Source organism: Chiloscyllium plagiosum, chromosome 12 (genome assembly GCF_004010195.1).
Source record: "Chiloscyllium plagiosum isolate BGI_BamShark_2017 chromosome 12, ASM401019v2, whole genome shotgun sequence".
NCBI lineage: Eukaryota > Metazoa > Chordata > Chondrichthyes > Orectolobiformes > Hemiscylliidae > Chiloscyllium > Chiloscyllium plagiosum.
Window position 1 is genome coordinate 51,939,850 of NC_057721.1, and position 27,869 is coordinate 51,967,718.

General features: G+C 40.8%; 1 gene segment (V, D, J or C); it reads right to left on the minus strand.

The window, feature by feature from the left end:
* LOC122555560 overlaps positions 1-27,869 on the minus strand; it is a 54,759-nt gene that overhangs the window by 11,472 nt on the left and 15,418 nt on the right. Inside the window, 1 exon segment of the C gene segment in view lies at positions 5,690-5,768. Within this exon segment, the coding sequence occupies positions 5,690-5,753 (64 nt within the window).

Consider the following 27,869-nt stretch of genomic DNA (forward strand, 5'->3'; position numbering starts at 1 on the left):
ATGTCCGGGTGTAGTTTATAGTTTAGTAAACTGAGTCAATACAAAGACATTATGAATCTTTTTTGCTGAAAAGAAGTAAATAGAATTGGACGTCTTGCTGACTTCATAGAAAGGTAATAGCAGGAGTAAGTCATTCAGCTTCTCAAGCCTGCTCTGGTATTCTAGATCATGGCTAATCATCTTCCTTCATATCACTTTCTCACAATCTACCCATATCTTCGACATTGTTAGTAATTAGAAATCTATCAATGTCTCTTTTAAACTTACTTTAATGCCCTTCCAGGTAGCGAATACCAAAGTATCATTACCTTCCAAGTGAAGAAATTCCTCCTCATCTCAGTTCTAAATTGCTTACCCCCACAGCCAAGGGAACCATCCACTCGGTCTGTCCCTATAAGAAGTCCGTATGTTTCTATAATCATTCTTCTAGTCTCCAGTTTCTTCCCATCTTTCCTCATAGGACTGACCCACTATCCTAGCTATCAGGCTGGTGGACCTCTAAAACACTCCTTCTATATATCTTCCTTAAGCAAAGGTCCCAGAACTGTATACAACACTCCAAGTACAGTCTCACCAGAGACCTAGACAGTTCACCATAAAATCATTCGACACAGGAGCAGAAGTAAGCCATTCAGCCCATCTGCTCAGCCATACAATGAGACCATGACTAATCTCATAATCATCAACTCCACTTTCCTGCTTTCTCCTTATAACCCTCAATTACCTTTCTGATTAAAAATTTATCCATCGCACCTCAAAACTATTTAATGATCCAAACTTGACAGCTCTCTGTGGCAAAGAATTCCAAAGATCCATTGAGGAGAAAGTGAGGACTGCAGATGCTTGAGATCAGAGCTGAAAATGTGTTGCTGGAAAAGCGCAGCAGGTCAGGCAGCATCCAAGGAACAGGGGAATCGACGTTTCGGGCATAAGCCTGAAGAAGGAAGAGCACTCTGCCTGTATTCCTGATGAAGGGCTTTTGCCTGAAATGTCGATTTTCCTGCTCCTCGGATGCTGCCTGAACTGCTGTGCTTTTCCAGCATCATTCTATTCCATAAATTTAAAGACTCCCTTGCAGCTAATCTTCATGTTACTTCCAAGTTTACCCTTATCCTTTCCAGTTTTTTTTGGCGTTTACAACTTTCCCAATTCTTTAGCTTACCACTAATCTTTGCCACTTTGCATGTTTGTTTCTGTGCTATACAACTCTATGACTCGAAACAATAGGGTTACATGGGCAACCTTCTGACCTTTAGGCATCATTGCCTAATTATTAGAATTTTGAAAGATGATCACTAAGGCATCCAATATCTCTGAAGTCATCTCTTTCAATACTCTACAACGAAGGTCAGCAGGTCCCAGGGATTTGTCATCCCATTAATTTTCCAACCTGACTTTTTTACTAATACTAATTTCTTTCAGTTCCACACTCTCACTAGACTCTTGATTTACTGACAAATGTATTCCTGTGTTTTTCATTGTGAAGAAAATATCTGTTCAGTTTTCCTGCCATATCCATCTTTCCTATTTTTAATTCTCTTGTGTTTGCCTGTAATTGAACCACATTTGTCTTTGCTAATCATTTCCATTTCTCTTCTCTATAAAAGCTTTTAAAGTCTGTCTTTATGTATATTGCTGTTGTACGCTCATATGCTATTGGTTCTTAAATTCTACCAATTCTCAGGCATGCAATAGTTTTTGGCAACTCGATAAGCCTCCTCCCTGGCTCCTTTGCCTTTCCTATTGGGTATTTTTGCCTTATAATGTATATATTTTCAAAGTGAATTTTTTGATTCTTTAAATAATAGCCATTGTTTTAGATTAGATTACTTACAGTGTGGAAACAGGCCCTTCGGCCCAACAAGTCCACACTGACTCGCCGAAGTGCAACCCACCCTGACCCATTGCCCTGCATTTATCCCTTCACCTAACAGTACGGGCAATTCACCTAACCTGCACGTTTTTGGACTGTGGGAGGAAACCGGAGCACCTGGAGGAAACCCACGCAGACACGGGGAGAATGTGCAAACTCCACACAGTCAGTCGCCTGAGGCAGGAATTGAACCCAGGTCTCTGAGGCAGCAGTGCTAACCACTGTGCCTCCGTGCCGCCCAGTTTTATGTACTGTCAAACCGAATAATATATTTTCGATCCACTTACCAAAGCCAACCCTCTCCTTGTCATTTTATAATTGCCTTTGTTATGATTTAGATCCTAGTTTCAGACTGAACTACAAATTTTTCTAACTTAATGGAAAATTCTGTAAAACTATGGTCAATATTAAAGTTTGTATTACACAGGATTACCAATTAGTCATTTCTCACCGCTTAATACTAAATATAAAATAGCCAGTACCTCAGTTGGTTCCTCAACATATTTCTTCAGAAATTTATCACGCACAAGCAATCTTCCTCCACAGCATTATAGAACATCAGATTTACCAAGACCTAATCTAGATCCGAATCATTCAATTACTGCAATTCCCTTGCTAAATGTATGTCTAATTTCCTGAATTACATCCTGCCCTACATTATCGCCACCTGTTTTGTGACCTAAAAAAACATTCCTAGTGTTTGCTGCCTTTTGCTGTTTCTTACTTCACAGAAACTGCATCATGTTCTTCCAATCAGTGATTCTCTCTTGATGATACACTGATCTTGTTCATTATTAATAGTATCTCCTTTCCCTTTTTGCCCTCTCTTCTGAATGTCAGGTATGCATTAATATTCAGTTCCCAATCTTTGTCACTCTGCAGCTACACCTCCATACTGGCAATAATATCACAACCTTTCACTTCACAGATGCCACCAATTCACCTATTTTGTGAATGTTGTGTGTACGTGTGTACTCATATAGAGTAATGGTGTCTTTTTAGCACTATTCTATAATTTGATGCTAGTTAATTTTAGGATTTGTTTCTCAATGCTTTTCACTTTCAATTACAGCTTTCCTACTTCAAATAACCAGTTTTGTTTTTATCTGAGTTTCCTCTTAGGTTCCCAGGCCCAGGCAAGTAGTCTTAACCGTCCACAACAGCATGAGCAAATTTCCCTGTGATGGTATTAGCCCAAATTTTGTTAAGGTGTAACCCATTCTCCTTTTAGAGACCTCCCCTGCGCCAAAAGCAGTCCCAATGTCTGAAAAATCTAAAGACCTCCCCCTGCGCCATATTTCCAACTGCATATTCTTTCAATCTTTTTGTCATTATGATCCCAGCTGATGGTAATTCTGGGCAAGTCAAATCATAGAGTGCCTTGATAGATCATAAATTATACTTTTATATTATAGTTAGTATTATGATTTGTTACTGAATATATTCACATAAGGTTGTCAATTCTTTTAGATAAAGATAATGTGCTTATTATACAAAAGGCAAAGAAAAAAACAATACATATCAGACAATTTAGAAAGATTTTAAGAGCAAAAAGGGTTAAGGCCTTCCTCTGCAATATCTTTTACAAACACTGAACCCTACTCAAGTGTCACCCCTATCTTAACCCTCTTTATTACTCTTTCTTAACTCTGAATGTTGCAGGCATTTCCTTTCCATTACTTTGTATATCAGATGTCAATCTCTCTATCTCTTTCCAGCTCTGAAACCAGGTTTCTCAGAATCTAAATTACTCTTCTTCTGGTATGAAATGGGTCAACTGAAACCTGATTGTGACCCTATAATATATAGTTCTGTCACTCTATATATTATAAAAGTACAACTTTATAAACATTTCATCAATTAACTGCACAGATATCCAGTCATTTCCCTTTAGTCTCATGCTTTCTTGGAAATAATGTTTGAATTTGCTGTTCAAAATTACTTTCTGAGAACAGAATTTAAAAACCAACACATTAACTTCTACTGCAAAATCCAAGTTCCCAAATGATAATAACGTATTCTAAACTATTGTCACACTTTTTGTATACGTACTAGTATGTGGTACTGGGAACTATTCTGAGATTACTGCCTTAGTGGTCCTGGTTTTCAGTCTTTTGCCCAGCTTCCTAAATTCTACTTTCAGGACCTCATCCCTTTTTCTACTGAGGCCATTGGTCCCACTTCGGACCATGACTTCTGACTGTTCACTCTCCTCAAAAGAATGCCCTGTAGCCACACTGTGGGAGCCTTGAACTTTCACCAGGCGACAGCATGCCATTCAGGTGTCACATATATAGCCTCAGAAATGCCTGTCTGCTCCATGAACTATTGAATCACCCACCACTATTGCCAGTCCACCTTCCCCTCCCCACCCTCAGTGCAGCTGAATCACTTGCTGTGACAAAAACCTGGCTCTCATTACATTCCTCAGATGAACCATTGGCATCATCAGTTTACAAAACAAATTTGTGAGTGAGATAGATCCAGGGGATTCTTGTACTACCTGCCTGCTATTTCTAGACAGCCCAGTAGTTAACTTTCCTTCTTTGGTCTTAATTAGCAGTGTGATCACATAGCTCTTAGCTTTACTGATACACCATCACTCCAGCTGCGGTTCAAATTTCAAAACCTGGAATTTGAGATCTTGCAGCTGAAGGTGCTTCCTGCATATGTGATCATCTAATCCTTGTGAAGCATCCACTGTTCCCAAAAATGATAGGCATTTGACATAATTGAACTATCCTGCCATGCCTTAACTCATTCAGACCTTCCAGTGTCAATATAGAGTCTTAGAGTCATAGAGATGTACAGCACGGAAAGAGACACTTCAGTCCAACTCATCCATGCCGACCAGATATCCTGACCTAATCTAGTCCCATCTGCCAGCACCTGGCCCATATCCCTCCAAACCCTTTCCATTCATATGCCCACCCAGATGCCTTTTAAATGTTGCAATTTTACCAGCCGCCACCACTTCCTCTGGCAGCTCATTCCATACACGCACCACACTCTGTGTGAAAAAGTTGCCCCTTAGGTCTCTTTTATATCTTTCCCTGCTCACTCTAAATCTATGCCCTCTACTTCTGGACTCCCCCACTCCAGGGAAAAGACCTTGTCTATTTACCCTATCCATGCCCTTCATAATTTCATAAACCTCGATAAGGTCACCCCTCAGCCTCCGACGCTCCAGGGAATACAGCCCCAGCCAATTCAACCTCTCCCTGTAGCTTAAATCCTCCAACCTTGGAAACATCCTTGTAAATCTTTTCTGAACCCTTTCAAGTTTCACACCATCATTCCGATAGGAAGGAGACCAGAACTGCACGCAGTATTCCTAAAATGGCCCGAGCAATTTTGAATGACATCATTTATTTCCTTGTTCTGAGTTTGCAGTTTTCATTGTTTTATACTTTACTTTGCAATTTCTTCTGTCTGACCTCCCTTTGTCACTTTTACAATGTAATAAGAAATCCCAAAGTGCATGATTGAAATAAAAGACGAGCAGATATTTGAGCAGCAATTGGATGAGGATTAGGCTTTGTGACCGAGGCATGACCAAAGGGTTAGATTTTGAGAAGACTTTATGCACCCAGCATAAGAAGGAAAGAAACATTGACATGAATATCATGGAGGTTTTGGATGTATTTTTGAAATGACTTTGCGACCAAAGCAGTGGTATTATGTCCAATGATTTGTAAAGTTAAAGTAAGGAATATTTCTGTTTGTCAGAAAATATATCTATCATTTCTTTCCTCCTCCTGAAATTCATCGTGACTGCAGTTACCCAGTAATAATGTTAGACTAAATAAATCGTACCTGCAAGTAGAAAAAAATGAAGCAAAACACAAAGTTTGAACACTTGCGTCCCCAGAGATGTCATTTTATCTGTTTCATCCTGAAGATATAAGAGAAACCATTAACTTTGATAAAAGAATGAATACTTGGTTTTATGTTATATATGCTATATGTTACAATTTATTGCAACATTTTACACTATTAACATCAAGAAATGTTCCAGATACTTCGCAAATAAGTATTGGTGACATTCAGATTGAGTTTTGCTTCATTTGTGCAAGGTGTGTAAATATTGCTGGCTGGCCCAGAATTTATTGCCCGTTTTTTTGTCCAGGGCCTGGGTCTTGGTCATTTGACTCTCAAATCTCAGTCATATCCAATCTTATTTGTGTTTTTTTTTATTTATACTGATTTCGATGTTATGGGATAGCCGTTTGAACGTCTTTGATTTTAATGTGTCTTAGTGAATAAGTGTTAAATCAGAACACTATGTTCTTACCCAGAGCTTGAGAAATCGTAAAATTAATGGGAAATAGATTTAAATTATTTCAACTAGGTCTTGCTTTTCAGCACCGGGACAGAAGTGTTTGTTAGAATATTCCACATAATTTTATCTGACACACCCAGTTTCAGGTGCATGAAGAGTAAGTTTTACTCTGTAGATTTTATAACCTGAGTGCAAGAGGTTATCTAAAATTCCCATGACCGCGGATATAAATTCTAATTCTGTAATTCCTGATGGAAATCAATAGACATATTAGAAACAGTTCATCGCTCTGGTTCACTATTTTCCAGACAACCAAATTATTTATTTCATAGTGACAATATCAAACCTTTTCAAATTTCCTCTTTTGACAGATGAATTCCAAAGAATTGGACTGGAACCAGTTTACCTGGTTAAACAACATTTTGACTACATGCTTTTGTATTATTTACATTCCTTCATTTAAGGTGGAGATTTTGAAAATATTTCTGTGATTTTTTTGGATCACGCCCCTGATGGGCACTCACAGCCAACTGCCAAGTTCCACAAAACTGAGCTATCATACCACACTTTAGAGAGTTCCAACTTCCTTAACTGGATAGTTACTTATAAGGATTAAAACCAGTCATAATTCCTTGACAACCACACTTCTGACCATCTCCCCCACACTAAACTCCTCACTGACTCACCTTGTGTTCACCCCCCAACAATTACCATTCCCAATCCCCCTGAATCAACAAGGCTACTGCCCCCTTAGTCAATGATACTAGCCCCATCAATCCTTTCCTTTAGTCTGACTTCACTGTGCCCCAGACCTGACCTACTCTAACACATGCTATCGTCCTCAGTCCTCACCCACCTGCCACTCTATTTTCTCATTCATCCATCTGCCGCTTTATCCCCTCACTAATCCACTTGCTAATCCATACCCTCACTCACCTACTGTATGCAAACTCACCCACACACCTGCCAGCTAACCCTTCCCTTAATCACTGGCCCACTAACCTGCCATCCTAACCAGCACCCAGTGGACATTCTTCTCTTATCCACCGGCCACTCTGCTCCCTCACCAACTTACCTTCTTTCTATAACCTTTCCAAGAGGCTTTGCATGTTTTAACTGTATTTACTTACTGGAATACATGAGCTATTACTGTAAATACAAGTGTTGGGTTTAGATTCCACAAAGAATATCTATGATCTTCTATGTAAAGATGCTTGTGCGTTGAGACTCAGGCTGATAAATTACAGAGAAGTAATTGTGCAACCTACTGTCTAATCTTGGTCAGAAATAGGGATTCCAACAGTGATCAGAAGTTTCGTGCCCTGACCTGATCTCTAAGGCACTGTAATTGTATGCCAGTCATCAGGACCTAAAACAATTCAACCTAACTCTAGGGGCTGGTATTTCTTCCATTCCTAATGAAGGGCTTTTGCCTGAAACAACGATTTTTCCTGCTCCTCAGATGCTGCCTGACCTACTGTGCTTTTCCAGCACCACTCTAATCTTCAGTACTCACTTCTGCCGTTCTTTCATACAGTCTCAGATAATTTTAGATTACTTACAGTGTGGAAACAGGCCCTTTGGCCTAACAAGTCCACACCAACCTGCTGAAGGGCAACCCACCCACACCCATTCCCCTAACACTACGGGCAATTTAGCATGGCCAATTCACCTAACCTGCACATTTTTGGACTGTGGGAGGAAACCCACACAGACACGGGGAGAATGTGCAAACTCTACACAGTCAGTCGCCTGAGGCGGGAACTGAACCCGGGTCTCTGGCGCTGTGCTAACCACTGTGCCACCTTCTAGAAGGTGTATCCTAATGTGTCTGTGATTCCAGTTTATACAGGACAGAAGCGATTACAAGTTTCCCATCCAGGTAAATTGGACAATACCTGGTCATACTGGGAATCCCTTATCTTTGGATTTTCAGTTGTTCCTTTGTTTGTGATTTTTCCCTTGAGAGGACGCCTGCACTCCATAGCAACCTAATGAAAAACATCTGGTTTCACAGATTTCTCATAAATACTATTGTACTTGGGTAAGAGCTCTGATCCTTGTAGAGCTAGGTGACTCATTTGCCATTAATCAGTTTGACTAGGACCAGACCTTCAAAATTAGCTCCACAAAATTTGAGAATTTTGACACAAGTTGGAAAATCACATTTTTTTTCCTTTCGAAGAACTTATCTGCTCAAGGGGTAACCACTTCCACCTGATGGCTGTTTGTTCATTCTGCGGCAATGTTATCTTGAATGAAAAGACCATTAGTTTCTACAGTGCACCAAACATCACTAGTAGCTAAAGGGATAGAAGCAAGAAGGAAATAATGAAAGTAAGTGGATTTATTTGCAGGTCCTAATATTAACACATGACTTGCCAACTAGAAAAAAAAATTAGAAGGCAATAAAAATGGCCAGGGCTGACCATGCTCACAAGATGTCTCCAACTGAATTTAAGAGTGGTCATTCCAAAGTTATTTGGTGATGAAGGGCTTATGCCTGAAATGTCAATTCTCCTCCTCCTTGGATGCTGCCTGACCTGCTGTGCTTTTCCAGCACCACACTCTCAACAAAGTTATTTGATGCCTATTTTCATCTGCTGAATGTTGTTCATGGACTTGTTCTTGGTAGAATTTAGAAGTGATGATCTATATCATTAGGTTGTTTATACTGGATAATGCATTCCCTCGGGTATACAGGATGGTAGTTGATGTATCTCGCTGGTATGGAACTGTCATCCACAGGCTCCAACTCATGTGGAACTCTAATCATTGCAATCTTTCTTACATTAATGCTCATCCATTCAATAGAATGGTCAATTTTCATTGTCTTCCCATTCCTTCAAGCTCTTCATCCTCATTTGCAAACCCTTTCACTGTTTTGCTCCTCCCAGTTTAAACGTCTCCAGTCCTACCCTTACCCTCTACCCTACAAGGACCTACAACAACTTTCCTCTCCCTTCAGTTCCAGGATTTTTTGGAAGTGTCCTGTTAACCCCCTTCTTCTTGTAATATCTGTCCAATTTCTAATGTCAACACGGAAAGCTGTAACAATAACGTCTTTGGCCAAATCCCAGAACTCTCTGGTAATCCTGCTTACCTTTAAGCTACAAATATGATATGTTATGATCGCTTTGCAGTAACAAAAACAATATACACATTCAATCTGGTGTTATTGGGTCTCAATTCCTTCTGTTATTATTTAAATGTTCTTCAATAAAGTATTTAATCTCATAAACATTAAAAATTTCTTGTTTCTTTCCATCTTTCCACAGGCAAGCCAACGGGTGAATCAAAATGTGGTGCCAAATACAAAATAATCTGTGAGCTGGATGAAAAAAAACTCTACTTCCTAGCAAACTGTATGTGAGATACCAAAACTACAGAGTTCTCCTGTTGACAAACAATACTCTGACAGACCACAGACCCATTTATTCCTACACTGTTTTCTGTCTGCCAGCCAGTTCTCTATTCATGTTAATACATGAGCCCCAGTCCCATTTGCTTTAATCCTACATACAAATCCCTTATGTGGGACCTTACTGAATGTCTGAAAGTTCAAGTATACCACATCCACTGGCTCCCTCTTATCAACTGTATTAGATGCATACTGGAAAAATTCCAGTTATTTTGTCAGATATGATTTCCCTTCAGAAATCCATGCTGACTCTGTTCGATCCTGTCACTGTTTTTCAAGTGCCCTGCTATTAATTCTTTCATATTAGATCCTGGCAATTTTTCCACTACTCATGTCAGGCGAAATAATTTAAAATACCTTGCTTTTTCTCTACTTCCATTTTTAAATAGTAGAATTATATCATTTACCTTCCAATCTAAGGGTGGAAAAGAGGGCGGGGGGGGGGGGAACATCTGTAAATTTAAGAAGTGGTGAGGTCATTACTCAAAGGACCATAAATTCCAAGGTTACAGGCCAAGTAGTGAAAAATGGGACAAGGTTTGATGACCGGCATGGATAGAATGGGCTAAAGATCCTCTTTCCGTTCTGTTAACCTCTGTGATTCTGTCACTCTGCAAAGTGGGAAACCAGCTCTGCACATCAGGAAATTAAAGCAAACATGTTACCCACAATTTTCCATCTGTTGTGTTAATGTGGGTATTTTACCACAATTGTGTCAGGGTGCCATAACTGCAATTTACCACTAAGACCAGCCAGTGATCGAGATTCTTTGGTGCACACATTTATAAAACTGACTCGAATTCATGAACTGGGGTAGTTATACAGACCCACTAGCTCCATCAGGGCAGCATGGTGGCTCAGTTGTTAGCACTTCTGCCTCAGCACCAGAGACCCACATTCGATACTATCCTTAGGTGATTGTCTATGTGGAGTTAGCATGTTCTCCCCGTGGCTGTGTGGGTTTCCTCTAGGTGCTCCAATTTCCTCCCATGGTTGAAACTTGTGCAGGTTAGGTGGATTAGCCATGCTAAATTGTCCATAGTACCTAAGGACGTGTAGTGGATTAGTAATGCAAGATGACAGGAATAAGTTTAGGAGGAGGGATGGGTCTGGGTGGCGGAGGATCAGTGTGGACTTGATGGACCAAATGGCTGCTTCCACACTGTAGGGATTCTATGATTTGTTCAACCTTCAGCAGAAACGTACTAAAGAAAGCTTACTGCAGGACATATATTCGGTTTTTACTTTGAAGCCCCAATCTAAGATAAAAGTATGAGTGAACACAATCGTTGATCATGAGCAAATTCAATGACAGGTTACCCAGATGAAAGGACTGGTATTTGAGAGGTGTTAACATATAGTAATATGTTCTTTATTTTGTTTTTTCCAACTGGTCAGGAAGCCTGTGGAAATTTTTAAAAAAGACTGCAGCACAACTCTCCTCTAAACACAGACATTTTATGTCAGTCACAGGACCACGCCCCAAAGCTGCAGCCACAAGTCTCGATGTGCTTCTGGGGAAGGATCCTCAAAAGTGGGAATTGGCCAAGCAATGGGGAACCCTCTGATGTCCAAACAAACAAACACTGCAACATGATTCTGTTCCTTTGGGAAATTCTACAATTAGCAATTGCTATTACCTACTAAGATGGTGTAGTATATTGTATTCCCTTGAGTATCACCCATATCATCAGGGGCAAAGTAAATGGGACACATATATTGATTACGAAGAAGTTTAACTAAAGCTGACATAAAACTGAAGTCCCCCATTTTCCTGCCCACACAGGATGTTTGTCATGTTTATCGAAATGAAAATCTTCACACCAGTTCGTTCCTACACATTAAGTATTGCAACATCCATGTAATGGCTTTGGAAACACAAAGTGTAAAGTATTCAGAAATACATTTAGAAATATTTAATTTAAATCTGTGACTGTTGTGAATGCACTAGTTTATTCTTTAAAAAAAAATACATTCATGGCATGTGGGTATCACTTTCTAGGAGACACTTACTGTCTATTATTAGTATTGAGTAAGACTAAATTGTTGAGTATTAAAACAGAAAGTGCTGAGAAATTCAACAAGTCTCGTAGTATCTGTAGAGAGAGAAACAGAGTCAATGTTTCAAGTCTGATGACTCTTTTACAGGAACTGTAAAATGTTGCTTAAAACTTTCCACACTGATATTTCATCTTTTTTAGATACAAATGATATGCACTGCTTATCAGATTGTTACCTGAAATTATGGGCAAAATCTTCCTCGCCCCTGAATAATGTGAGCAATGGTAAGTCAGTTGTTAACATGTATAGTCTGTCATGTCCTGCACATGGGGGCTGCCAACTATGTTGCTAAGTCCAATGCCCAGGCTACAGCACTGACCTCCTCACAGGAGAATGAGATGAAGCATGTGATCCGGCAACAAGGTAACAGCCTTTATTCATTTGTAGGTGGACAACTGAAAGGTCCCAATGGTTTCTTGGAGGGAACCAGTTGCATTGAGACTCATCGCAGCAGTCACCAGGATAGGATGGCCACCTGCCCCTTCATGCCTCTGCCCAGCAACTGACACAGTTCAGCATTGACAGTATTCCAGAACATCCTCAGCCTGGGCTGGCACTGCATTTGGTCACCCAGCGGAAATGTATTGAGGACAGTAGACTCTGAACCTCCTGTACATCCTGTGCCTTCTAAGGGGACTTGCAGATGCAGCCTCGTCAGGCGGAGGCAGGTCAGCCTCCCCTGGAGGTTGCCTCTGCTCCTGAGCTTGTTGATACATCACATCTTCCATTTCGCCACATCTTACAGTGGCAATAATGCCTGCTGATCCATCAGTCACATCTGAACTTTTGTGAGGAGGTCCTTAGTAATGTGAGCAGTCATCATTCATGTCAATCACAAACGATGGCTTTGTGTACTGCTCTGTTCAGTGGGACATGGAGTACTCCAACAAGGATGGCCATGGAATAATTCAACGTGGAACTTTGACAAATGTCCATGCCTTCCACCACTGATGCTCTACAAGATGTACTGCAGAAACTCACTAAGACTCCTTCAATAGCACCTTCCAAATTCATGACCAATACTATCTAGAAGGACAAGGGCAGCGAATACGTGGGAACACCACAAGTTTCCCTCCAAGCCACTCATCATCCTGATTTGGAAATATATTACTGTTCTTTCAGTGTCATCAGGTCAACATCATTCTCACTTTTTTTATGGTATTGTTCATCACTCCCTTTAAAAATTGCCAGTTATAGATCTGATTTTTATTTTTTAGTATATGGATCTGATTTTTGAAGGCACAGCCCGAAACAGCTTCAGGGGAGTTGGGTTGTCTAACCCCTCCTTAATTTTACTCACTGTCCCAGCATCCACTGCACTTTGAGATAGTGAATTCCACAAATTCACAACCCTTTGGGAGAAGTAAATTCTCCTCAGCGCTGTTTTAAATTTGTCACCCCTTATCCTAAGATTATGATCTCTTGTCCTAGAATGCCTCCTCAACATTCACTGTGAAACCCATCTATTCTCAAAGCATCATTTCAAACATGGGCAAGGAAGTCTCCTACTATTTACCACCTCCTGCACACCCCACTGGCCTGACTGAAGAGTTTGTAGTCTTGGTGTTGAACATCATTTGGAGGAAGCACTGAGTGTGGCAAAGGTGCAGAATATACCCTGGGTAGAGGGTTTAAAGGTCCATCACCAAGAGTAACTCAACAGCACCACTACTGACTGAGCTGGTCAAGACCTAAAGGTCAGAGCTGCCTGACTGGATCATTGTCAAGTCGTGAGGGAACCAACAAGAGTGACATAACGGTGAAGAGGGGTGAGTTAGAGTCTCTTGGTGTTTGACCAACTCCCTCTTTTAGTTGCAACAACATTTATTTAAAATGTTTCCCTTCGCTTGTGGTACCTCACTCCCAGACCCAAATTAACTTGTGATTTAAAAGGAGCTGATTTAACCAGACTTGCTTGAATTGGAAACAAAGGTGAATTTATTAATTATTAAATGTGAAAAAAATAGTAATACAGCACAAACTCATATAAGTTAGATGTGAGCCGTGAGTTCAAGAAGATCAAAGTTAGAGTAACATATGGATCAGTTTCTGAATTATTTGTGAAGACCAGATTATTGAATTCTGCTGCTGTTGTAGCCCATGTTACTGATGGTGACATTGATAGTCCTGAAGAAGGGCTAATGCCCGAAACGTCGATTCTCCTGTTCCCTAGATGCTGCCTGACCTGCTGCGCTTTTCCAGCAACACATTTCCATCTTTGATAGTTAAACAGTCAGTTGAGACGTGTAGCCTTGTAGAATGACTGAAACTAATTTGACCTGATTGCTTTTTGCAGTTCTGGGCTTAGAGTAAGGGAGAGCCTTCATTTTTCTTTCTTTCATCTGCAGTGCAGACATGTTTAAACGACTGGTTTCAGAGCCATGAACCTCACTGCATACACTGAGACCTCAGACTACTGGACTCAGGTCAAATCTTATTTTTAACCTTTATCCTTGTGTATTCTTGAAAGTTAGGAAAATACGAACATGTCTCTATGTATCTACTTCTTTTAAAGCCCTCAGGTGTATTCTATCAGGTCTCAACAGCTTGTCAGCCTTTAGGCCACCTTTCCTGCCTTTAGCTCGGACGTTGCACCAGTAGTGTGACTGATTTACCAAGCAATACCAAGCCTATAAGGCCTGAGACCCCAAAAGGGAAAAGAACAAAGAAAGAAAAGACTTTTAAAAATTATCATGTCATTGTCCGCACACATCTTTTCCTCTTTCCCTCTTGTTCAAAGTCTATTATTTCAGCAAGTTCAAAAATTCTTTTACTTTATCTGCTGAGTTGTAGACAGCTCCCCTATAATTGAAATGTAGCACTGCGAGGTACCTCAGAGAATATTGAATGTTTAAATCTCTTAATTTTTTCTTTACATCATCAAAAGTCTTTCTTTTCTTAATTATGACCCCAGAAAAGTCATGAAAAAACATTATCATCGAACCTTTACAAACCAAAGCCTGTGGATCTCTTCCTAGTCTTCTGACTGTTCCTATTATTAACTGCTTTTTTTTATAGTGCTGGAGTCACACTAGGACCAGGCGGGGGTGCTGATCTGGCCCGGACCTGCGCATTGTGATCCAATGGGTCTGCTCCACACTCACCCGGGTCGACTCAATCTCCAGCCCCAGCATCTCCAGAACCCACCTCCTGAGAAATTCAAAAGAGTTTTCACTCTCATCATGTTCCAGAAGTTTCTTTTCTCTGACCTCGGCTTTCGAGGTCATCTACTTGTTTCAGCAGGGCCCTTCCAAGGGTCAGACCCGCCTCTCAAAATTCTCCGTCGTGGCCTCCGAGACTGCGGTCCTTTGTTCCCCCACTTCTACACACCAATCCAGAGCCCAGATCTCCTGCTCATGCTTTGTCAGTCTGACAGTAATCGGCTCCAGCACTCTTTCAATTTTTTTCACGAGGTTTTGCAAACTCCGTGAGTAAATACTGCTGCTCCACTGAACTTAAAGGCACCACCATGGGAGTTGAAGCAGTGGCTGCAGGCATGCCCAGCATAGTAGGGGAGTGCCTTGCCTGCTGCACTAGCTCCCTTTCCTTTAAATGTCTTCATTTCAACTCCAGATCCTCCAAATCCTAATGTAAAGGAGGTCTAGGTGCTCTACCTACTTTAAACTACAAATTTCCCTCAGGAGTGACTACTATGGGGAGGTGTAGGAGCCCCCCTTGCCTGGAGTATGCCACAGAGCCCAACACAGCAGACTGTCAGATTGCCACCATCTTGAATCTCCAGTAGTGTGACTGCAGAAACCTTTAGTAAGGTAGATTCCTCTGAAGGTAGGTCCTTAGACTGAGATACCAATCAGACCCCTCAAAGCAAGTGATGACAAGTGATTCACATTTCACAGACAAAGGCTATCATGAAATAACTTGCAACTTGCAGGGACTCAGATGGTTGTGGCCATGATTCCTTCAGAAGACATGTTCTGTCACCCACCCTCTCCCACTAAATTGTCAACACAAAGGGACAATAAAACTCATCTCCCTCATATGGGAGAGCATGCCAAGGGATCTCCAAGACAGCATCATTGTGGGCTTCTTCAGGAGAAAAGACATAACAATTTGCACTAAATACAGTGTGCTGTCTGCTACAGAAAGGTTTAATGCAAAAAAAAATCCTCAAATGCTTCCTCTCAATGGCTGAAAAGCTCCACCAAAGACACAGTGTGAATCCCATTCATCAAGAAGCATAGTGGACATAATCTTCATGATTTGTCATTGAGACAAATCAAGGAAAACTGCGGAGAATAGCAGCAACTCCTATGCATGGCTTTCACAAATCTCAAAAAGGCCTTTGACGCTATCAAGAAAGAGGAACTATGAAACATCCTTCTCAAAATTGGCTGTACAGAAATTTATCAATATCCCCTGCCTGCTGCGTAATGGCATGCAAACCATGATCGTCATCAATGGATCGCTCACAGACTGAGTCCCTGTGCAAACTGTGCTCAATGTCTCATTGCACCAACTCTCTTCTCAATCTTCCTGGCCAGAATAGTCTACCCCAAATTCATTAGTCTTCCTGCTGGTGTAGACTTAATTTACAGGACAAGCAGAAAACTGCTCAACCTGCATTACATCCATAACCAAGAATGCCCCACCTTGTGTTGCCAAGCTTCAATGCTTATGTATGCAAATGCAGAGGTCAAATCCAAACGATCATCAATGCATGCACTGAATGACCTTAGGCTAAGTGTCCAAAAGACAAAGGTCCTCTACCACTCTGCTGTCACCACATAATACTGTCCCCTGACTATCAAGATCCACTGCAAGCCATAGGACAATGTGAGTCAATTCCCAAACCTCGGGAGACTCTTATGAGAGATCTTTTCGATGATGAGTTTCAACATGCCTCCAGTGTGCCTTGGGCTATCTAAGGAAAAGTGTTTAAGAACAAGGACCTGATACCAAGCAGATGTTTGACAGGGCAGTGGTGTCACCTAACCTTCTTACATGCATAGGAGATATGCGCAATGTACAGTAGGCATTTCAAATCCCTTAAAAACTGAATACCTTTGTAAAATCCTGCAAATTCACTGGAAGGACAAGAGCTTCAAAATCAGTGCCCTCTCTAGGCCAACATCCCTCAGTATCAAGGCTGTGTTGAGTGGGCCTCAATGTCCATGGACCTGACACAAGACTACTCCATGTTTCATCATGGCAAGAAGTACAAGGAGGTGAAACAAAATGCTTCAAAGACATTCTGAAGGCCTCCCAGAAAACATGCGACATTCCCATTCACGAGTGGAAATCTGCAAAAAATTTGGAGAAGAACTATTTGCAAAGGAGACAACCATATTGGGCATCTCCAACAGTCCCTGATGGGAGCCATGTACAAACAGCAGAACAGGCAAGGGGAAACCCAAGCATCCGAAACACTTTGCACTTCAGCAAACACCACCTAGCCCATCGGTGACATTGCCTGTGGTTTCTGTTTAGTCACCTCAGGAACTGCAAAACCCAGAGTGGAAGAAAGTCATCCTTCATCCTGAGGGACTGCCTAAGGGGAGCAGCAAGAAGACTTGCCAACACAGTTGTTCCTCTTATTTGGACAACACTTAATCACAGTATAAAGCTAAGGAAGATTGAAAGTGGAAAAAAAATCTATCAAAGGTAGCTCAAGAGTTAGCTTGGATACCAAGAGCATAAATCTGAAAGTTCCTCAGGACATGATCCCAGAAGTTGTACCATAATACTGAGTTGTTCATTTACTGACTCCTGTTAAGGACTCAGGGGGACTGCCACTCAACAGCAAAGACCAGACGAGTGCAACTCTCACTTTGCATGTGTCTTTGACATATACCAGATGTCGCAGAGGCAATTGGTCAGCTTGTTCCCTTTCCCTGAGCCCAGGCATAGTTCTCCCTTCAGACCTTAAACAAGACTTTGCTTACAGGGGAAGGTTAATAAATTAATCAGGGTCTAGACAACTTACTGGCACTTATGAAACTGTATCTGCAAAAATTGTCACTTATTTTAGCAAAAGATCAGCAGAAGCATCTGGAGGTCAATTAAAACAGGATACACATGATGCATTATGGTGGCAAGAATGTGGAGAATATAGTTATGAATATTCATAAAATATTGTTATAATTTCAGAGTTTGGAAGAAAAATGGATTCTGATTTTCAGTTCTGTGAATGTCTCATTTTTTATAAAGATCAGAAAGTCATTTTGAACATTGAACATTACACAGAATTTAAAAAAGTTATTTGACTTCAGCTAAATTACCAGCAAGCTATCTGGTAGATAATTGCTAAGGTATTTGCTGATTTGAGTTTTATGACCAATAAATAGAGGAGCTGAAAGCAGTTTTGTTCTGGGAGAAGAGGTCCATAACGGCAGAGGTTATGTCAAGAGCAGTCTCCTAGCAATCGGGACAAGAGGAACAAAATCCTGAGTTGCTTAGAGGTAAGAGGGAAGAAACCTTTAGAATTATAAAGCAGTTTGTGTTGGGGGGAGGGGGCAGGTATTGGTGTCAGAGAGGAAGGCTTCCTATAGGATTGTTGATGACATGAGTTTAGGGAACTTATATTAAGCAATAGTGAGCTGAATTAGCTCAGGACAGGCATTAATTGAAGAAAATAGCATCTCCTGAATGCACAAGATTTGCTTTTAGGAAACCCATTACAGCTATGCCAGCTGAGCAAGATGTTTTAACGTTAAGAGAAAGGATGACTTTTCATTAAGGTTTCAATGCCTATAAGGTTATTTGCTGGAATAAAATAAATGAAACCACTTTTGATATTTGTAATGAAATCATTCCAATAATTCTTGCCAGTTTGTGTATTACCTTTCTGTATAAACTGGTAAATTATTTTGTGAAAGGTATATTGGTGATCTCTCATGAATATGTTCAGTGACTGACTTCTAAGGTATATAAAACAAAAATTAAATTTGTGGTCTATCAAACAAGGTTTCATTCTGGAATCTAAACTGTCCATTAATGCCATCAGTTGAGACCACAGCAATATGAAATAGCAAAAAATGCTGATTTAAAAAAGCATGTGTATTAAAAGTCATGGCAGACATAGAATAATTTGATATATGATGAATAAAACAGCAAAATTAAATGTATCAGTTTTGAAAAAATATCAATAATCAGGAAGGCTGTGATTTGAAAATATTTAAAACTTTGTGTATGACCTTTAAGAACAGTAAATGTGAATTAGAAGTAAAAATATTTGGGTGCAGATGTTTCCGGCATTATCAGCAGTGGTCAGAAAAACACATCTAGATGTTAACCAAACTGGTGGTGACCTTTCAGATTATCCACAATTCTAATTGAAGTAATTTGTCTTTGAAAATGTTCATAAACAAATAAAACATCATGCCAAACTGCCTGTTTCAAGAAGTCACGCCATCCTTAACCAAAAAGGTCATGAGTTTATTTATGCATGAAATTTTAAAAATATTAAATTGCAAGCAACCAAACATGATAAACTGTGTTTATTTTATCAAGAACTGCATCAAGACCTCTGCCTCCAGAAGGTAGCTTAATTAAATCATCAAACGTGAAGTTTCTGTTGTGCTGGAGGACTTGTCACACTGCAATAGTGTTTGCTGCACAAGGATAGTTTAGACAATGCCATTAAAGATGAACTGTACTGAGAAAGAGAGGTGATAAAAGAGTGATACAACATTCTTTTTCTCATTAGTTCCTGTCTTTAGTTTACAACATGCTAGGGTTTGATTTGTGCCACAACTCCGAGAGATAGCGCTTGTTCACGACATTGTTAAAGTGTATGGGGTCCCATCAGGCAGCTGGAAATAAGTTTTTTCCAGGAAGGACCACTGAACTACATGCCAATCAGGCAGTGGCAATGCCACCAGCTGGCTTTCCCTGGAATCGAGTCCCCCAGGCGTAGGTTCAACATAGCGAGTGCTGCTGGTCAATCGGAAGCCAGCAACTCTCACACTGAGTGATGTCACAGTAAAGTCTGTAGCTGATGGTGGAAGAGTGCCCCTGGACTCCCAGAACTGCAAAGGATCAGAACAGAGATTTTTTTTCTTGGATGGATGAATGAATAGCGTCCTCAGGTTGGGGTCTGTGTAAATAGGTCAATGGTAGAATTAGAAGCACGGACAGGGTGTGGTTCCCAATGGTCGTCCTCACACACAATGCCCAACCTCTCCATTAGACACTGGCTGCATTTGATTCTGCTATAGGGAACACCATATAGTGACAGGTCTGTCTGTAGCTGGCTGAATCCCAGTAGCACAGGGCTGAGGCCCTTAAGTGGACCTTAATTTGTCACTTAAGAGTTTCAATTGGCAGCAGGTCAAAGGGTCTTCCTGCCCAGTATCCAGTTCTTGTGGAACTGAGACAGTGGCAAGGTTTGAGTAGACCACCAACATGGGTAATATTAAGTGCCGTCTTTACCTCCAAGCTCACCACCTCTGGGAGCAGAGGATTCCTCCTTGAGCATTTGCAAGCGACATGACTATATTAAACATCAAAGGAATCAAATTGTTTCTCACTAGCACTACCTTGCACATTTTTACCAGAAATGACTGGATGATTATCAGGGTCAGAGCTTTGGTTAATTTTCCTCTTCTTTTCTTTGAGTTATTGAAGCTAATGGTAATGCTGTTCTGACTATAGGTCATCTAGTACAGGATGGGGATCGGACTTGGTAATGTCTTGCTTCATAGTTCAGTTGACAGTCTCACTGAGCTTTCACAGGAAGGTGCCATATTGTGAAAACACTGTAAAATTGTTATGCTTCCTACATAACAGGGTCTATTGATTGTAAAGTACTTTCTGACGCTCTGAGGGCATAAGAACATAGGAATTAGATGCCCTTCAAGCTCACATAATCATGGCTAATCTTATTCTGGTCTCAACTCACTTTTCAGCCTGGTCCCCATAATTTTTATCCACTTTTAAATCAGCAACATATCAATTTCTTTCCTGAATCAATCGATTGATTCCACCTCCACTGCACTCTGAGGCAGTGGGTTCCACAGATTCACAACCCTCTGGGAGAAGTAATTTCTCCTCACCACAGTTTTTGACCTATCTCCTTTCACTCTATATCTATCACATATTGTTTGAGGCTATCTCACAAGCGGCAGCATCGAATCAACTTCCACCTTAACATGCCACCATATCCTTCCTCAAGTAAGGAGATCAAACCTGGGCACAATACTCCAGGTGTGGTCTCACCAATGTTTATATAATTGCAACAACACATCTTTACTTTTATAATTCAGTCCTTTTGCAATATATGCCAGAATTCTAAAACCCTTTCTTAATATTTGCAGTACCTGCATACCCACTCTCTGCGATTCATGCACAAAGATGCCCAGATCCCTCTGCACTGACACACTTTGAATTTGCTTCCTATTTAAATAATAATTTTTCCTTGTATTTTTCTGGCTGAAATGGACAGCATAACACTTATCCACATTAAACTCCATCTGCCAGATTCTGGACCATTCTCATAACCTATCAGTATCCATCTGTAAGCTCTTTATCTCCTCATTGCTGCTTGCTTTCCCACCTGTTTTGGTATCGTCCATGAATTTTGCTATGCCACACTCTTTCCCTGCTTGCAGATCATTTATATAGATTGTAAATAGTTGGATCCTGAGAACTGAACCCTGGAGCACTCTGTTTGTCTAGACAGCACCATCCAGAAAAGGTCTCATTTATCCCGACCCTGTGCTTGCTGCCAGTTAGCCAATCCTCTATCTAAGCTAAGAGACTACCCTTAACCCCCTTCCGCCCCGGCAATCTAGTCTTCTGGATCAGTCTTATACCTTGTTAAATGCTTTCTGGAAGTTTAGATATACTACATCCACTGGATCCCCATTATCCAAGATCTCCAGCAAACTTGTCAAGAGTGACAGTCCCTTTATGAAACCAAGCTGACACAGGTGAAGTGAGGCTTGTTTTGCCAAGTGTTCAGTTATCTCCTCCTTTTTGGTTGACTCAATAATAAGGGTATACAATTAGCTTGTTTCCAATCCATTGCTATCTTTTCAGAATTCAGGGAATTTTAGAAAGCCATAAGTACATCCACTATCTTTGCTGCCACCTCCTCTAATACCCTAGAGTGCAAGCGGTTAGATAGCAGGAATTTATCTGCCCTTAATCCCATCAATTTACTTATATACTTTTTCCTAGTTTTAGTAATTGCACCAAGTTCCTCTGTAGTAATTGCAGTTTTTGGGGAAAAAAAACTATCTTCCAGTGTGAAACCAGAGGCAGGATATTGGTTTAGTGCCTCTGCTATTTTTGAGTTTCCCACTAGCACCTCACCGGTTTTGTCCTCTAAAGAGCCAATGTTTACTTTCATTATTCTCTTCCTTTTGATGTACTTATAGAAGCTTTTGATATCAGTACTGCTAGTTTCCTTTTGTAGCTCATCTTAGCTCTTTTGATGTTTTTAGTTACCCTTTGCTGACATTTAAAGTTCTCCCAATCCTCCAGACTGCTTCTAACTTTTGCAGTATGATATACCATGGTTTTTGCTTATAAGACATTATGTAAATGCAAGTCATTTCTTTCTTCTTAACAATGTTCATTGTAAAGATATTGCAACATATTTTCATGGTTACTGATGTCCATTCATTTTGGCATTTGTCGTGCTGTGACCCAGTTGAATTAGACAGAAACTAGTACTGCACTTGCCTCATTGGAAACATACCAGAAATAACTAACGTATGAGAATGAAACATGTTATTGAATATGAATTACTTAAAAACAATTCTTTCTCCCTAAAATCCTACGAGCAACTACAACTTGAAGACTTTTAATGTAGACCATATGTCCCAAGGCACATCATAGGAGCAATTGCATGGAATAGTGGGCATTGAGCCATAGAAGCAGAAACTGGGATTGGTGAACCAAAGCTTAAATATGGAACTAGGCTTTACGGAGCAGCTTACAGGAGGAAAGAGAGGTAGAGAGTCAAAGGGGTTTTATCAGCAAATTTCTGAACTTTGAGACAGCTGAAGATATGGCTACCGATGATGGAATGAGAAAATGTCAGGCGTGAACAAGTGACCAAAATTGAATGAAAGCAGAGATTTCAAGAATTGGAAGACTGGACAAGGTTACAAAGAGCGGGAAAGAAAACGTTATGAAGAAATTTAAAAACAAGGGTGTTGATTCTAAAATGAAGGTGTTGCCAGATCAGGTCAGTTGGCATGCCCCCATTCTTATTCTATAGTCTCAGTTTCCTGACCATAGTTTCACTTATTTGTTTGTACAATTTGAACCAAAGATGTGGATGACCCTGGTAAATCCACACTTATTAATTATCTCAAGCTAACTAGAGAAGGTGGCAGTGAGTGTTCTCTGTGAAGTGTTGTATTTGTTGAGGAGTGTTAGTTAGGAACTTTCAGGACATTAACCTAAGAACAATGAAGGATTGGCAGTACATATCCAAATCAGGATGGTGTATGTCTTAAAGAGAAACCTGAGGCGCATGACTTTCTTTAAGGATAAGAGAACATTTTACAGACCTTTCCCTCAGTAATTATAAAATTGAGACAGATTTATTGGGGAGAATTGAAATACCTGATTGTCTGACTTTTTATATTAAGTGGAAGTCTGGCCCTCGGAACGTCTGGACTCAGTACAGATGTGATCAGGCAGTGACTTGGCCCAGCATGGCATCCTCTTGGCCCGGTATGGCAATTTCCCAGTGGCCCAGCATGGTGGTCTTTAGCCAGTACATGGTGGCCTCTCAGCCCGGTGTGGCGATCTCCCAGTCACCCAGCATGGTGGTCTTCAGGCAGCATGTGGTGTCCTCTTGACCCGGTGTGGCGATCTCCCAATGCCCAGCATGGTGGTCTTACCCAGTACATGGTGTCCTCTCGGCCCGGTGTGGTGATGTCCCAGTGCTCATCATGGTGGTCTTACCAAGTACATGGTGTCCTCTCGGCCTGGTGTGGTGATGTCCCAGTGCTCATCATGGTGGTCTTACCAAGTACATGGTGTCCTCGTGGCCCGGTGTGGCAATCTACTGATGATCAAGCATGGTGATCTTTGGGCAGTATGTGGTGTTCCTTAGCCTGGTGTGGCAATCTCCCGGTGGTCAAGCTTGGCGATTTTGGGCAGTATACGGTGTCCCTTAGCCTGGTGTGGTGATCTCCCAGCAGTCAAGCGTGGTGATCCTTGGGCAGTACGAGGTATCCTCTCGGCCCGGCGTGGTGATCTCCTAGCAGCCCAGTACGGTGGTCTTCGGGCAGTGCGTGGTGTTCTCTTGGCCTAGTGTGACAATCTCCCAGTGGCCAAGCGCAGTGATCTTTGGGCAGTACGTGGTGTCCTCTTGGCTCAGTGCAGCGATCTCCCGGTGGTCAAACATAGTGAGCTTTGGGCAGTAATTGCTGTCCTCTCGGCTCAGTGTGGTGATCCACCGGTGGTCAAGCGTGGTGATCTTCGGGCAATGTGTGGGTGGTCTTGGGGAGGCTAGATGTCAACATGGACTGGATTGGAAGACAGTTTCTCCTTACTTTTTTTCTCCATTTTATAATTTATTCCTAAATCTGCAATGCTGGGCCTATTTTTAACTTCTCTATTTTTTCCATGAATTGTAACTGAAAAGCTGTACTCAGGGACTTTTGTATCTAAGGTGGCACTATAAGCAATAACTTGCACACCTTACACTCTACTCATTTGAGTACATGTGACAATAACACTAATTCTAATTCTACTAAATATCAAAAATTCAGTCCATGATGTGTATGCACTCTTCTAAGAGATGTAATGGCTGCCATCTTGCTGTGAATATCTGTTCATTCACACATGACAGTTATTCGTGCCACAGAAGGAGGCCACTCAGCCTATCGAGTCCTTGCTGGCTTCCTGCACAGAAGTTCAGTCCATTGTACTCTCCTCTTGATCCCCATAACTTTGGAAGTTTATGGCCTTCAAATGTCAATCCAATTTCCTTTGAACTAGTTGATTGGATATTTCTCTGTCCACCTCATAGGCAACAGGGTGGTCACCACCATTCACTATGTGAAAATATCCTTCCTGATGTTCCCCATGAAACCTTTACCCTTGTTCCTTTGTCTTTGCCACTTCAGCTAACAGGAAAACGTTTCTCTTGTCTACCTTATTTAAGCCTGCCATAATCGTGCACACCTCTCCAAAATCTCTCATTAATCTTCTTTGCTTTTAGAAGAACAAGGAAAGTCTTTCCAACCTAAATTTGCATTTCATGTTGTCGCAAAGTTGGTCCTTTTTTCTAAAAGCTGTTCCTTTTCTCAAGGATACTGTGTCCTTGGTTTTTTCCCAGAGGGATCGTAAAACCCTCCAGGCTCCAAGGTGACTAGTTTGGTACAGAGATGAAAAAAGATGTTGAGAGGCCTTTTGTTTCTATGTAAACAAATGACACTTCAGGCCAAAGTTGTCATGTGTTAGAAGTGATCTGTATAATGAAAGGGGAGTGGTCAGCTCTGTAGCTGGCAATTCAGTCCAGAGCAAGTTCGGAGTTCAGCTGTGTGGAAACAAGCTGCTAAACTCTCTTTCTCCTTCTGCTCTTCTAACTTCAACCTGTAAGCATTCGTTCCATTTTCACTGTATTTAAGGGGTTTTGCTTATTGGGACTGTTGCATATATTCAGAACAGGATAATTAAGTCTAATTTGGATAGACTGAGTTCTGTAGGGGTTCGTTATTCTGTTCTTTGTGTTTCATTGTGTAATTTTGTGAATTAATTTTTGTCTGTTTTAAAACCTGGTAGTCAACCTCGCTAACTTACTCCAGGTAATTGTCACTGTCCACTTACCAAAACAAATTGCAAAGATATGGTCTGGGCTGCCTGATTAAGAATGTTTTGAGTGGTCTGGCTTAGTCCATAACAATGTGCCTATCCAGAGAACTATTTCAGTAAATCTTCTCTGCATGTTCTCAAGGCTCACATATCTATCTTTAGGTGCGGTGTTCGGAAATAAACCCAATACTCTAGTTTGGGCCTTTCCTAAGATTTACAAAAGTTCAACATAACCTCACTGATTTTGAACTTCATATCTCTGTACATGAAGCTGGGATTTAAATCTTCTTCTTTTCTCCCTTGAATTTTTAAAAATTCAGTTGGATTTTTAGATTAGACTCCCTACAGTGTGCAAACAGGCCCTTCAGCCCAACCAGTCCACACCGACCCTCCGAAGAGTGACCCACCCAGACCCATTTCCCTCTGACTAATTGACCTAACACTATGGGGCAATTTAGCATTGCCAATTCATCTGACGTGCACATCTTTGGACTGTGGGAGGAAACCCACGCAGACACAGGGAGAATGTGCAAACTCCACACAGACAGTCACCTGAGGCTGGAATCAAACTTGGTAACCTGGTGCTGTGAGGCAGCAGTGCTAACCACTGAGCTGTCACTGAGTGGCAGTTTAGGTAACAAGCCTTTTATGTGGCACTTTGTGAAATGTTTTCTTAAAACCCATGTAGACAACTGCAATCACATTGCCTTCATCAACCTCTGTACTATTCACAAAAAGAAATTCAATTAGTTTATTAAAGCATAATTGGTCTTTTCCAATTTGCTACTGGTTCTCCTCAAATTTGCAAATGTTTTCTCTTGTTTACCTTATTTAAGCCTGCCATAATCTTTCACACCTCTCCAAAATCTCTTATCAATCTTCTTTGCTTCTAGAAGAACAAAAAAAGTCTTTCCAACCTAAATTTGTATTTCATGTTGTCACAAAGCTGGTCCCTTTTTTCTAAAAGTTGTTCCTTTTCTCAAGGATTCTGTGTTCTTGGTTTTTTTCTCTCCCTGATTACAGATTCTAAAACCTTACTACCAGACTGTGGTTTCCATAATTTGGAGATGAGGGTATTGGACTGGGGTGTACAAAGTTAAAAATCACACAACACCAGGTTATAGTCCAACAGCTTTAATTGGAAGCACAGCAGCTTTCGGAGCGACACTCCTTATAACTCACCTTACACCCTTCCTTGAATAGTGGTGTCACATTTACACTCTCCATCATTTGGCACCTCCTCCAAATGTAGGTAAGATTGCAAGATTAAGGAAAACACTCACATTATCTCTACCCCTATTTCTTTTAGCAAGCTGGGAGGCAAGATACTTGGATCAGGTGCATGTCCTAGACATAGCCAACATTTTCTGGATCTCAAACTATTGCTTCCACTATGCTTGTACCATCTCTACTCCTGGCAGGCTCAAAGGGCCAAATGGCTTACTCCTATGCCTAAGTCCTATTTTTTGACAGATATGTTGTCTGAATTATCTTAAGTACTAAATGCTGATACAAAGAATGTTTCAAGTTCAAGCATAATCCTGTGGCACTAAGCTTTCTTTTTGCCTGATAGGATCCAATCCACCTCATCCTGTATGCTTCATTTTTATATGCTGATGGAAGATTTTGGATTTCCTTTTACATTGATTGCTATTTCTGTTCTTAATTTTTTGTTTGCCCATCCTCAGTCTTTAACTAATGTATCACTTCCTTTAAGGTCACCTACTGTTCCACCAGAGATTTCCTTATCATCTAATTCAATTTTATCCTGGTTCAATCCTTGCTCAGCACATTGAAATTAATACTCTTCCATTTTAGGAGTAATGTACATATTGGTCCTAGCTATTATCCAATACTAATCTAAACCTTATAATATGATGAACATTCTTAACCAATGTTCCCCCACAGACACATGGTTCACTTAGTCCTCCTCATTTTCCAACACCAGATGCCACAATGCCTCATTTCTAGTTAGACCAAGAAAAATTATCAAGAAATTTCTCTTGAACATATTTCAGAAATGTGGTCTGTTAGTCTTTTTTTTAACACTTTCCAAATCAAAATTTGGATAATTGAAGTACCAAAGTATCATCACACCACGCTTCTTGCATGTTTCTGATATTTCCTTGAATATTATTCTTCTATCTCTCTTACTATTTGGAGGCTTATAGAATACTCCAAGTAGAACATAGAACATTACAGAGCAGTTCAGGCCCTTTGGCCCGCGATGTTGCGTCGACCTGTGGAACCAATCTGAAGCCTATCTATCCTACACTATTCCATTTTCATCCATATGTTTATCCAATGACCATTTAAATGCCCTTAAAGTTGGTGAGTCTACTACTGTTACATGCAACGCATTCCACCCTCTGCTACTCTCTGAGTAAAGAAATTACTTCTGACATCTGTCCTCTATCTATCACCCCTCATTTTAAAGCTAACTCTCCTCGTGGTAAGTCATCAACATCCGAGGAAAAAAGTTCTCACTGTCC